Source organism: Homalodisca vitripennis, chromosome 6, assembly GCF_021130785.1.
Source record: "Homalodisca vitripennis isolate AUS2020 chromosome 6, UT_GWSS_2.1, whole genome shotgun sequence".
Lineage (NCBI taxonomy): Eukaryota > Metazoa > Arthropoda > Insecta > Hemiptera > Cicadellidae > Homalodisca > Homalodisca vitripennis.
In genome coordinates this window covers 110659775-110674271 of record NC_060212.1, presented here as the reverse complement: position 1 = coordinate 110674271, position 14497 = coordinate 110659775, and the positions used below count along the sequence as shown (strand labels likewise).

Here is a 14497-nt window from a genome sequence, read left to right as displayed (position 1 = left end):
GGATTGGTCGTGAAAATAGCATTCATTATTAGTGAAATGAAAGTAAAGTTTATAAGAGCGTTGTTAACATTCAGGGTTTACGTTTAGGCTTTTTAAACTCAAATAGCTGTCCTCTTCCGTATTGAGGCTGCTTTATATCTAAAGTAAAAGATTAAAAATACCACTTTCACAAGCTGAATTAACGTCGCGTGGAATTAAAAATGACTGCTTGTTTACAGATAATGTTTTAACGCTTCTCTAAATCATTTTTATTTGAGCTGTCACTTCTGTTGAAAAAATACTATTCTGATAGCACTGAAAGTCGTCTTTGTTTTCATTTATTTAAAGAAGTGGTTATACTTCAAAATGTGAACTTGATGAATGAAAGTGTTATCAGGAACTAATAACAGCCACTGGATTATAAACAAAATAGGATAGAAAAATTAAAGACCTCAGAAAAATTATATTATATTAGTTCTTGTGGACAGATATGAATCAAACTTACCGTGAAAATGGTATTTTGAATTTAGCTTTGATATTTACAAAGCTCGTGATTTAAAATGCCAAGCACATCAAACAAACTGCATGGACGTAACCATGTAAATTACTATGTAACACTGCACATTTCTAAATGTTAAGTTTCCATAAAAGCATGAAAATCTGTAATGAAACTAAGTTTACACTACTGTTATTAGCTGCTATCTCAGGATGGCCATATTCTTATAGTATCAAGAACTAAAGTTTCAAATACACATATGATGATAATTATATGTTTCTACACAATATTAAGACTTTCAGACTTACATTTAAAAGTCAATAAGTCCTTTTGTATGACACAAAGTATGCTTTTATATTCGGGCATGACATACGCCCCAAAATTGGATGATCTTAACATACTTACTTTTCTGCCTGCACTGTCTGCTGGTTATACATCGTAATAATATAAATGTGAAAGGGGGCCTTTGTTTGTTTGTTTGTTTCGTTTTCACGCGTAAACCAGAACAAACCAAATGTACTGAAATTTTACATGAACATTCTTACTGTTTCTGGGAAGAAAATAGGCTTATTTTTTATTTCGAAAATATCTTCGAGCTATGCCCCACTGTTTTTTAAAGCAGAAAAATTTCATCTTGGTCTCTAAAGCTATGTAATATTAATTGAATGAGTGTGTCAAATGTAATATACTTTTCTGTGTAAACATTGTTTATCATTTTCAATTTGTTTACATTTATAGTGAGTAAATTGTCTGAAGAGTAACAATAATTGTTCGCGCTGTTTAAGATTTCAGTGATTAGGTAAGTACTAATCTACCTTTAAAAATGCCCTAAAATTAAGACAGTCAGAATTTGACTCCGAAAACTTCCTTTGAAGATAATTGGCAAGAACAATGCTAGATGAAAATTTCGGTAGACTGTTCTTTTGTACTAATGTATCAATTCCAGCTCTAAATTTTCTAAAATATTAAAAAGCAACTCTTACTATAAATTTAAAAAAATATATACAAACCCTACCTTAGTCCTCTTTTTACAGAAGTAGGCTTCTCTAATCTTTGATATATATATATATATATATATAATATATATATATATATATATAATATATATATATATATATATATTTATGGTCGGGAAACAAAACAAAATCAACTATGGAACAAAACATACTATGAACAAAGAATTACATAGGCCATAATTATAAACTTTTTGGACGGATTTTCTTGATCGCGGCAACACAACAAACTCAACATTAGCGTCAAAATTATAATTAACTCGAACCAGAAGTGCTCATAGCAAAACCTACGAAACTGTGTGCGAAGCCGCGGGTAATTGCTAGCTGTTAACATATTATCTTACACGTCAAAATATCAGACGTTTATTTATTTTTAAGGGGTTTTACACGCACTATAGCACTTCACAGTGTGACTTTGTCTGTAACCTATGGGTTTCTAACTGGAGAGAAGTGAGTTAAACTAAAAATTTAAAACTCAAACAAAATTTAATTTTGAGCTATATCGATGTCTACATAAGCTACGGTTAACAACTATTTTGACTAAAAGTTGTCCAGAAAAAAATATTTATAATTCTGAGCAGTTAAACCTGAGTTAATAGATGGCCTATTTAATCATATTTGGACTTAGACAATTCATTCTTACCACTATGTGTTTTTTAAATACTATTACTAAAAATAGGGGTTTCTACCTACAGTGAATACATTTTAAGCTGAAAATTTGAAAATTTTCAAATTTCTTGTAGTTATTTTCATAAAAGATAGAAAATAAATACTACTATTATAGATTTCTGCTGTGAAAAGATGCTCATTTTGTACTCTTCCATTTCTTAATATAAAAGTTACAAGTAGTGTTTTTAATAATGTCCTAAACATTATTGATTATATTACACTTCTTTTCTGATAAGTATTTTCTGTGAACAGTCTTACGTAGTCTATACTTTTTGGCAGGCTATTTGCTGTACACTAAAGCACCAAATGTTATATCTACCTTTATTTTACATTTCAAGTAGTTCAATTAAAAAATAAATCAATATAATGTTTATGCTGGGAACATTTTTATAGAGATCCGTGACTTCAGATTGATGAAACAAGCGAATGCAGTGCGTCCGTGATTATAGCAAGTGGAATCACAAACCAATACACGAAGCAAATAATCAATTTTTTACAGGAAATCGTAGACTTCACATCACGTCCATTTCTTACAGATCAATATGATACTATTAAGATATGTAAGTACTGATATAATTCCTAGACTGTTCCAAGGAAATATAGCAAACTTCTATTATGCGTTGATAACATAATTAATTTAAATTAGAAATGCAAAACCTGAAATAAGAATTACTCATCATTTTGCTTAAATTCTGGTCCTCTTTTAATCATGAACACTGAAAATGGGTACCTAATGCATGATATATTACTAATTCCATTTTCCAAATATACTAGGACCTTATCGTATTACAAGGTGCTTTCCCTAAGGAAGCTATGAACTTCGACTTTGGGAGTTCCTCTAAATTGGTCTAAAATAGTTCAAGTGTTACGGAAATCGTGGGAAAATCGTATATTTTTGTTTTGCAATTTCCCGCTGACCTAGAAATATGAAATATGAAATGCAACACACCTCTTGACTTACATAGAAAACTAAAGCATTTCATAAAAGTCAATCACCCATCGGGCTTGGAATCCCTAGCAGAAATGTAGTTTTGTTTTTCAACACCGCGCTCTGTCCTAGAAATATGAAATTTCTCACAAAAAAAGTTTCTCATCACACGAATAGAAAAATATAAAACCATTTATTATAAAGTATAATTTATTTTTCAACTTCCTACTGTCCTATAATGTTAAGTTCGAAACACATGTGCATTATGCTCTCAAAAGACTATCGGTACCGGAAGTAGTTTACAATGGCTGAAAATAGTCGATTTTTGACGAAAGTAGACTTTTCAGACCAACGTATGTGTATACTTACTTTATTGGGACAGTACGGTAAACGCTAGTATAGCACCAAAGCATTGCCTTAGACCGGAAGTAGTCACTTTTCTACTAAAATACACTTTCAGACCATCGTACTATATATTTTCTTAATCGGCATCAACAGCAACTCTACTACGGCGGTGGAAGTACATTAAATTGGCCAGAAGTAATCACTGTTTGACCGAAGCAGACTTTCCCAACCAAAGTATTACGTAATTTCTAAATCGGGATGACAATGCAAACGCTACTAAGGCATTGGAAGTAGATTACAATGACCGGAAGTAGTCACTTTTTGACCGAAGCAGACTTTTGAGACCAATTTTTTATTGGTACAAGGCAAACTCTACTATGGTACAAAAATGGCAGCCCGTAAGTAGATTAATTTGAATGTCTTTTCGGTCCGAGTATTTAGATATTTGATTAATCGTGGTAATAAGGCAATCTGTACTTCGGCGTGTGAAACAAAATTGATTCAAACCAAAAATGCTTTTCTGCACGTTAACTATGTGTATTAACAATGAACTTATCATAAAAATGTCTACTTCCATTATTATTTCCAATTATTATAGAGCTCCAGCATTTTGTAGTGTATTTTAAATTTGATGAAAATTAATTATATATACATAGACAAACTTTATTCCTTCACGTTGTAAAAATGTATATGGCCGTTATAATAGTATTTTGTAATGAGTTGACAAGATGTGATTTCTGTAAAAAAATTCAGTGGTCAAGACTATGTCTAGCCCAGATGTACTTTTATCCTTATAAGAATTCCTGACGACTACCTTTGAGACGAAATAGGACGAGTGGATGGGAATTTTACTGACTGAAGAATTAGTAGAGCTATTCCCCTTCCAATTAAGAATCCTCAAGAGCTTTCTGGTTTATATCGAAAGGACTCCTCTTCGGCTTGTTGGGGGCTACGCCCTCAGGCCCCCATAATGTACGCTTGCAAATTCGGGGATAAGCGGTTAAATCCGAGAATTAGAATTTGTTGATTTTGATTCTATCCTTGGATTTAACTACGACTTCTCGTTTAGCCATGACATAGCATTGAGGAAACCTCTGCACTGGTCAGCTATCGTGAATTGTTTAGTGTAAATATAATGAAAAACCCGACCCTAAGTCAGTATTTTAAAGTCGCTTAGGGGGTATAATAATTTGCTCAGGAGTTTATCTAGTCATGCCAGGAAATTCCCGGGGGGATTTAATGTTACCGGGGGTTAAGACATCAGGGGGTTTAATTTACTCAAGAGATTATCTGGTCACACGTGGGCCTCTTTTAGAGGGTGTTTTGTCTGTGACCATGACTGACCTGAGATAAAATTAATTTAAGCTTAATTAGACAAAAATTTGCACAAGACGGATTTTTGTGATTTCGGTAAAGGCTGATAAACCTCTATATAACGAATATTTTACGCTCTCTACCTCTAAAGTACGTAGTTAAAAAAAGTGACACAAACACATATGTCTCCTCATGAAATCTCAGCTGATGCACTCCATCCATTTCTCTTCAGAACTGGAGCAAAGATAGTGAACTACTGGGAGCCAAGAAGTAGATTGAAGAATTTGTTTACTTCAATGATGATGTAACTGTATGTGGAGATCTAACGGATGAAGATATCCTGGCTTCTGTTCAACCCTCAAATCCTCTATAAGACGAAGCAGCTGAAGATGAGGAGGATGTACGGGCGGAGAGTGATCGATCTGGACTGTCAACAAAAGAAGTAAGAGAAGCTATTGATGTACTAAAATGTTTTTTTTTTTTTCGCGGAGAAAAGATGCTTACATGAAAGTCTAGATTAATTATATTCCTCGAAGTATCTTCGAGTTAGATTCCATTTTGGATATTGTAACCAATTCATGTAGGCAAACAATAAAAAAATGATGACTTTTTCAATACTTGATTGCAATTTTTATTTTTTTTTTTTTTTAATATTGGTCTGTTATATATATATATATATTTATTTATTTATATATATATATATATATATATTTATATATATATATATATATATATATATATATATATAAATTTTTTTTAACCATATGTAAAAGTGATTTAATACATACATGGATACTGTATTTTTTTAACTGTTGCAGTCTGTTTTTGACCTGGAAAAACATTGAAAAATTTCTTTAGTTACGTAAACGATGATTTTTATTACGGAGGTTGGTCACAAATATCTTTGTTTTACAGAAGTTATCTCAGAGTGAGAAGACACCTCTTTAAGACAAATAACGGCAATATTAAACCTAAAAAACGAACCTCTTTCTTAAGAATATCTCCATAAGACGAATTATTTCCTCTGCTAATCCTTAATCACTTTCGACTTTGTAAAATCCGTGGCAATAGTTCCACATGGGTCGGTATCTAGCAACGAAGTGTTGCTATTAGTAAGACAATTTGTTTGTTTACTTCGAATATTTCGAACATTCTATCAATTGTACTCAAAGAAACACAAATCTCATTAACTTATATATAAAAGTTATATTATTTAGCATGAATCGACCCAACCTTTGCCTATATTGGTGACCACGACGTGTTATGAACACACAACCTTCTAATCTCGCGAAATTCTTGATCGAGATGACAAAACTGTCTTTCAAAATTTGTAACAAGCCTACCACAGCTTTTATCGATCGTCTGATACTAGCTTTCATTCTGCAAGAAGAACCTGTATCTGTTTTCATGCTGGCCCGTCTGTTCCTACTACTACACTTTTACCTACATCAGATCTACGTACTTCGCCTCTTGTTAAAGAATGCACAACCCATTCCGAAAGAATAGTTCGTTTCAGGGCGGTTTCGGACCTGTATCCAAAGTCACTGCCCATAGGGTAGTGTAGCAATACTTCCACATGTTTCTATACCTAGCAACGAGGATTGTTGTTAGTAAAACTGTTTGATTGTTTTTTCGTAATATTTTGAATAGTCTATTAATTGCACTCAACAAGAACGTAGCCAGGAAAACATTTTGGGGGGACTAGACAATTGATATTTTCCCGTAGTGGACTTAGAGTAAAACCACATTCTATTCCTTAAAAAGTTCTTGACCCGTTTATTTTAACGCTCTTTTAAGCAGTACTTGTCAATAACACTGAATTATTTAAAAAATAATAATCGTCTACTAAATTAAAATTGGGGGGGGTCAGGATCCCTTTGACCCCCTTGATTGCTACGCCCTTGGTGATCAATAAACACATCTCATTAGTCTGTATATAAAAGAGTTATTATTTAATAGGAATCAACCCAACCTTTTCCTACAAACCTGACTGATTCGAGTGTCCCTAGGTTTACGTATTGAGTTAACGTACAGTTTACGGTACACGGACAGCTAGCTGCATGTGTATGGTGCCGTATAGGCAGCGCGGCTGTATGATGCTCACGTACGTACAAGGCTGGCTGGCACGAACCCATTGATGTAACTCGTACAGTATATGTGTGGGTCAATGTTAGGTTCGAGTATATAACGCTATGCCTCCAGGCTAACAACACATCGATCAGTACCGCTCATCGACAACATGAAGGTAGGTGTTCAACAAATACTTTTGTTTGTAAAATACACAAAAATTATTATAAACTATAATTTTACAAATTAATTTTTAAATCAATTCAATTTTGTAAAATATATGTCAGTAAAAATTCATTGGCGGGGAAAATTAAATAAGTAGTTAGCGCGGATTCAACTTTGATGTTGCAAGTTGAAAGTGATTATACTTTCCACACCAGTAAAAATCACTGAGTTTTGTGCTCTTTATATTAGTAAAAATGTACATGAAGTAAAATCCAAAAGCCCAACCTAAAAATAAGAACTTTCTATTGTAATAACTTATACCAGGTTTATCCCTTTATCATTCTTCTCTGCCGAACAACCCCTTTATGCTGATGTACGTACATCTTGAGCTTTACTTACGTAAATTTGTTAGCCGAATTCCTTGTAGATCATCCTCCCTTGGATATATAGATTCACTGATTACCTTAAAAACTATTTCTTAACTCCAGTATTCATTTACGTAGTTTAACTTTCACAGTATTGAGCCAAAACAAGAGTATTAAACCGTCTAGAACAGGACCTACATTGTAAATGTTTCAAACTTTAAACCAGCGTAACTTTTAAAGAGTAAACCTTTTGAGGTCGGATTTGTGGCACTGTACTCTACTAACAAAGGCCTTTAATTTGATGTACTACTCGACCTATGCTTTTATTTAAGATGTTTTCTGACTCCTTATGGATCCTTGGCACGACAAAAAAGTGGTAGTAACTTCAAAGAGTAGATTTATAGGTGCAGTAATGATTGCTTATCCTGTAATCGTTCGGGAATTATCAAGGCCTTGCGGGAATTTTTTAACACCCTGTATAAAAGTATTTCGTAGTTTATCCTCTAAATAGGTTCCCTCCAGTTATCCATTCATATTTTTCACCCCGGTCACAACTTTTTTCTAGAAACAGTAAGGAAACGCTATTAAACTCTATTAGATTTATTAGTTGTGGTATTTTACAACGATGTTTTTAACGACCATGACTGTCCGCAGATGTATTTGATCATCGCAGCTCTGCTCTCAGTGGCGGGGTACTTACGCGTGCCGAGGCCCCGGCGGCCTCAGGTCCGTACCCACCCTCCGGTTGGAAGCCCTCAGGCCGCCTCCTGGTGCTCCCCGCTCGCCAACAAGTGAGCCAGGTGTACGGACCTCCACCCGCGGAGTATGGACCTCCTCCTCAGGAGTACGGACCTCCGGCAACCGAGGCCGCTACTACCGAGACTGCCACCGAGGAGCAACCCACCGAGCAACCCGAGGTAAGAACTATACAAGCTTGTTTCTACAGTAGCCTTTAATGGACAGACTAAGCTTGAATCCAATTTTTTCCATATGTTTCCTTCAAACCGATATCAAAAAGTACTACATGTGCAGTAGCTAAAACTTCACATGTAATAAAAAAACCATACGGTAATAAATTAACTAAAATATGCTATTAACTCCACATTACAGGGTTATCTTTATATTAGAATAGTGAATGTCAACTAAAATCCTTAACAAATTATTTTATTTCCAGACACGTATTTCGGTATTAAACCATCAGTGTGACCATTAACCTCTAAATAAATAATAAACAACTAAATACTCACATGTGGACCATTTAAACAGATGTTAAATTTATATGACACGGTTGTAGTTTTGATTATTATTTTGTATATTGTAATACTTTAATGTTTTCAAAGATTGGGTTTGTCTTAGTTTTTTAGATTGATATTTAAAATGTTGTGAGGATCTTTGTTATAAGTTAGATAAATATATAATTAACTTTCTTCCAGACACGAAGGTTTATTTCACGTGTCTGGAAATAAAATAATTTTTAAAGGGTGTTAGTTGACTATTCATTATTCTAACTGAAATAATTTATCGAAAATGGTACTTAAACTGAAATTTAACCATCCGACAAATTTTCAAAAAGTTTAGCGGAATGTTTTATTACGTTTCTAAAAAAAATGGTTGTAAGTCGTTAAACACTAAAAATGAGCACATGTACTCGCACATATGGTTAAAGTTTGTGTATGAGAGGTCTTCCATTTTACCCCATTAAAGTATAAATCGCACGTAATTTTCATTATACCTTCCTCATTCAATGTTGACTTAAGTGACGGTCTTCACACTATTTCACAGTCTCTAAAATACGTTTAACTTTATTCCATAGAGCTTTTCGTGGACAGTACGAGATTATACGTTTACTTGTTCCATATAATTTAACAGTACGTTGCATAGTTTAGCATCCCAATGTTGTTTCGAAAGGTTCAAAAGAGCAAAATTAAATCGCGGTGAATTACTTATTGTTCAAAATCAACAGACCCATATTCCTTCATTAAAGATAACATTTAAAGATTTAGTAGTCTACATCTCTTGTTCTCCCGCAATAATAAATTAATCGGGCTTCGTTGCTAGCAATTCTAAGACGTAAATGATGAAGCAACATCAAGCAGTCTGACGCGTGCCGAGAAGTCCAATCTTGTCAGTCACCATGCGTGTAGTCAGTCTGATGCAACTCGCGAAAGTCCAAGAGCATCATGATGCTCCGCACGTGTCCAAGCGCCGCCCGCTCGCGCCCACTGACTAATTGCAATTATAACCACTGAAATGGCAGTAGCTGTTCATATTTCCTACAGCGTACCAAGTTTGGACTTCTAACAAAAGATAACGATCTTGCACGTGCTCGTAAAGTAAAATGCTTGTAAATAACATAAACAGATGTAACATAACCCGTCTTAATCTAGGGCTACAGTACTGTAAGGCTAAGAACTCTAGTCGGCACTCTCTGCTTTTAGTAATGATTATAAAATAAGTAAAGAATCAATTGGGTTTAACTAACTCAAGAATAAATTTGAAAAGCCACGAATTTACCAGCTAAATTTTCCGAATTCGAGCAGGAATTTCATTCTTTCCGAAGAATCCTGATCATTTGGCAAAGCACGATCCTGCGGCCGACCTAGAAAGAAACATCTACATTGCCTTTCATTGTGCAACAATCTGTGAGGAAACAATTACCCATGCTAAAACCTCTTTTCAGCAAACGATAAAATCAGTAGTAATAATAAACATAGAAAAGTATTAAGCGTGCTATTTTGATTAAGAACTGACAATAAATAATGAAAAACATTCTACGCTTTATTGATCAAAATAAGGACATGAGGGAAGTAATTTTAATATACAAGTAAATATATTTAATTCGACTACTACCGATTATGTTTTACTCTGTAGACATACTTGTGTCTACACAACAATCCTGGAACATCAATCTTTTGTGAAAACTAACAGTTGTGTCCAACATAACCTCAATCTCACAGTAAACTTTGTAATCAAATTCGCTGACTTTGTGATCAGGAAGGTTCGATACTATGATAAATGAGGTGGATTTTTCCAAATTCCTTGGAATATTTCTAGATCGAGGGTTGACTTGGAATGCTCATATTGACCATGACTGTTCCAGACTGTCCTCAGGCATATATGTCTTGAGGTCATTGGCCAAATACTGCTTTATTCAAGTTCTTAAGACGGAATATTAGCCTACACCTTGATTTACCCAAACCTACGGTTTGATGTAGTGAGGGGGGGGTAGTAGCGCAAATGGCCAGTGCTTAAGAGTTTTTAAAATTCAAAAACAAGCAATTCGGATAATTTCACAACTGAAGATCAGAGAATCTTGCAAGGATGCCTTCAAAAAGTTACAACTATTGACTCTGCCTAGTCTGTACATTTTAGAGACAATCCTATTTTTTATGTCCAAATGTGCCCTGACAAGAGGCCGAGACATACTTGGATATGAGACAAGAGGCAGAGACGCCTACCGAACTGAGAGACACTGCACGGGGGTTTACGAACACACCCTCACAGGCAGTGGTTCGTTTTATCAATAAGTTACCAAATTCAATAATGTCCCAACGCCCATGGCGCTAAAAACTCGTTTGAAACGCGTTTTAACACCTCAAGCATTTTATAGTGCTGATTAGTTTATCGCATACGACTGGGTAACCGCATCAGTATACCGCTGTAAGTGGGAAATTTTGGCAGGAATTAGTGGGGTATGGCAGCATATAACATACTATGTTTGAATGGTGCTGTAATGTTTTGTGTCAGTAAAACTTTCAAACAGCTAACTCTGAAGATGCCATACATTTTGTCACGTCTACGGCAATCAAGATTTAAAATATTGAAATTTACTGCAAAGATAATAATATTAATATAAAAGCAATTCCAACACAAGGGTATTTTACTGCACTTCAAAGCACGTGTTGGCATCACCATTGTGTAGTCCAGTCTTTCATTTAACAACACAAATCCATCTGAGAGGATTGAAAGCGGGGATATTTAGCATCTCATTAGTGAAGAATGCCCAGGGCTAGTGATGGTGCGCGTTGCGCCAGGTTCCTGAAAGAGAAGGAGAGGAAGGCGATCGTGCGTCGCCGGCAGGAATGTGTGCGTTACCAAAGGAGCGGTCCAATCAAAGATGCCTACTGTGCTGATCGTGCTGGTCCTACCATTGTCGGCGGATGTGGGTCATAAAATGAACAGTGCTAATCGGCTAAGTCTAATGCTGATGTTGGGCGTTACACCACTACAGCCTCCAGCTGCTCTATTTGCCGTTCTCTTGGATGGCCGATGACTCGAAATTGCGCGAACCGAAGCTGCAATATTTCACTCTTTGTTGTTAATGGCAGTTGCAGGTTAATTCTCATTCGATTTGATTCGTGAGTATCTATTTATCTATTCTGGTATATGCATTTATTTTCAAGATGCGCACAGAGAATTGGATGGACCATGATCACTGAAAGTACAGTTTAATACTCAAATCTTACTAAATCACGAATTAGCACCAAAACTTCATGGTTTTGGCGCTGTATATCCTAAGGCTTGTATACACAGTTACAGGGCCTTCCTTGCTTGTAAAATATGACAGGACTAAGTATTTTTGTTTTCAGGATGCAGCAGAATCACCAGAAGGTCAGTCTGAGCGTTTGGTAGACAGCGGAGTCTACTACGTTCTCCAGCCGGACGGCAACCTCCAGATGGTAAGGTACACCACAGCCCCACTCAAGGCTCAGAAGCAGGTCCAGCAGAAGGTTAAGTTCCAACGGCAACAGAAGTTCCAGGGCAACCGATTTGCCGAGGCTTCCAACAACAACTTTGAGAGCCAGAGGCTTCAGCAACAGCGCACTCAGGTTCAAGCACATCAGGCTCAATTCCAACCCAAACCAGCCCAGTTCAACCAGCAACCAGCGCAGTTCAACCAACAGCCAGCCCAGTTCAACCAACAGCCATCCCAGTTCAACCAACAGACAGCTCAGTTCAACCAACAGCCTGCTCAGTTCAACCAACAGCCCCAGCCATTCCACTATGTCGAGATCCAAAAGTCTCAGGAGATCCAAGTAGCTCAACCAGCTCAAGAGCCAGCTGTTGGATTTGTAGCCAATGTTCAGTACCGTGATGTAGAGCCCATCTCTTCTCCTGTCTACGCCTACAACCCTGCTCCTCTAGTACGCATACTCAAAAAGTAGAAGCCTTATTGTTGTCTCATGACTGCTCATGACCATTTCACTATTCTTTTATTATTTATTTATTTCCAAGCATCACCACTCATATAAAGTGCTACTAATTAATGTTGTTGAGTTATTGATAGGGTATGTTGTATTTAAATTATATTGAAAAGTTATTAGATCAATCCTGCTTTTTTATTTCTCTTCCACAACTCAATAGGTATTAATTGGTCTTACTGTTCCTTAATCCTCTCGGAACACCACTTGTTAAGTGTTGACCGAATTTTATATAAATTGTCCAAATCACCGTTGGTGGGTCCTGGACTAATAACCAATTTTCTATGAAAAGATTGCAAAGAGAATATAAAAATGGCAAAATTAACTCTAAATTCTCTCTTATGAGGATTTACACTTGGTTAACTTTGACTATTTTAACATTCAGTTGCAACACTTATATTTTTTTATAATATCCATGTGTTGTTATAATAAATTAATAATATCATTTTAGTATTCACAAGCAGGTCCCATTATAAATTTAAACTACTTATAATCTAGAATTGAATTGTAATTTTTTTTCAAACATCTTAGATTAATTTATCACAAAATTATTTCAGATTACATTTCAAAAGTTAGAAAATTTGTATTAATTCAAATTTCAATGGCTTTTGAGTTTGTAATGAGGAACTTTAATCAAAATACAATATTAAAAATTCCAAATAGCTCTTACTTTGTATAGGATTAAGATAAACAGTTTACTTTAGAATAATCTCATAATATATTTAATTTTATGTTTTATTTATTTGACGGGTCATAGTTTTGGGGTTCCAAATTGAAAATTCTAAATTAATCACATCATCCCTCCACCATTTTGGGAAAAGGGGCAAAATGAAAAATAATTTAATAAACTTCAAGTATGTTAATTAATATCCTTCAAGCTTTGATATAATGGATGTTGAAAGAAGAATTGTTTAAATATAGCATCTATAAATATTATGCAACAATCTTCTTGTTTGGTTTGCTCTCTAACAATTGCTGTTGGGACCTGCATTCAAAATCAATAAAAACCATTAATTATTTGAACGCTGCGTTTTTTAACGCTAACTTAAATCGTATGAATTTTTAAGTGATTTTGATACACTTTGGATAATAGACCAACGTAAAGGAAGTTTTCTCACCCAACAGTAAAATTTGTAACAATTGACCTTTATTCAGTTTATTTTTCCTTCATCCTTAATGAATCTTCCTAATGTAGCAAAAGTTAAACTTGCTAATAAACAAAGAATGCTCTTGCAGCTCATCATTTTAATAACATTTCAAATTTGAATTGTCATTAAAAATTATTAATAAGAAAAGTATAAAGCCAATAAACAAATTTTTAACTTAAAAAATGTGATGAATGCACTTGACAAACATTAGCAGAAATCTTAAGTGGAACTAAGGATTTTACTTTAGCAGATCATTGATTTTGTAACAAAGCATTGTAAAGTAGCCCATGCTCAGACATGTCTATACAAAAGGGTCCAAATCAAACTGACAAGTGCAGAGAACATTACTTCCAAAGTCAATACAAAACTAATAGTTAACCCCATACTTAGCAACCGTTTTGATGGTCCACAAATCTCTTAGCATACAAATTCCTATCCTACTAATACACAAGTCTCAAAATCTTTTACAGATGTATCAAGATACAGTGTCTTATCAGTGACAGTCAACCGCTCTTGTGCTGCAGTCCAGCCATATCTGATGAAGCTAATCTATCCACATTGTGTCAACTAACTTCAATGCATTCTGTGGCAACTTTATATTTCTTTTGCAGCAGTCACCTCTCCGATTCTTAGCAACAAACACAGTATTCGTCATCTAAAAAAGCCCTCATCTTGTAGTAGCCTTCTTGTTGAGAAGACACTTGATTTGAATATGATCAAACTGAACCTAATTCCTAATTGGGATTCCAAGTGACATAGATGTAACAAGTAAACAAGCCTCAGGAGGGTTCACTCCTGGTTGGTTTA

General features: G+C 35.0%; 1 protein-coding gene across 1 annotated transcript; it reads left to right on the top strand.

Moving 5' to 3' along the window:
- The first annotated feature begins 5073 nt into the window (after positions 1-5073).
- On the top strand, positions 5074-12670 carry LOC124365510 (ataxin-2 homolog). Its single transcript, XM_046821493.1, has 4 exons — positions 5074-5186; positions 6853-6989; positions 7996-8258; positions 11931-12670. Exons 1-4 carry the CDS (start codon positions 5074-5076, stop codon positions 12504-12506), a joined length of 1089 nt encoding a protein of 362 aa, XP_046677449.1. The 3' UTR covers positions 12507-12670.
- The last annotated feature ends 1827 nt before the right edge of the window (positions 12671-14497 follow it).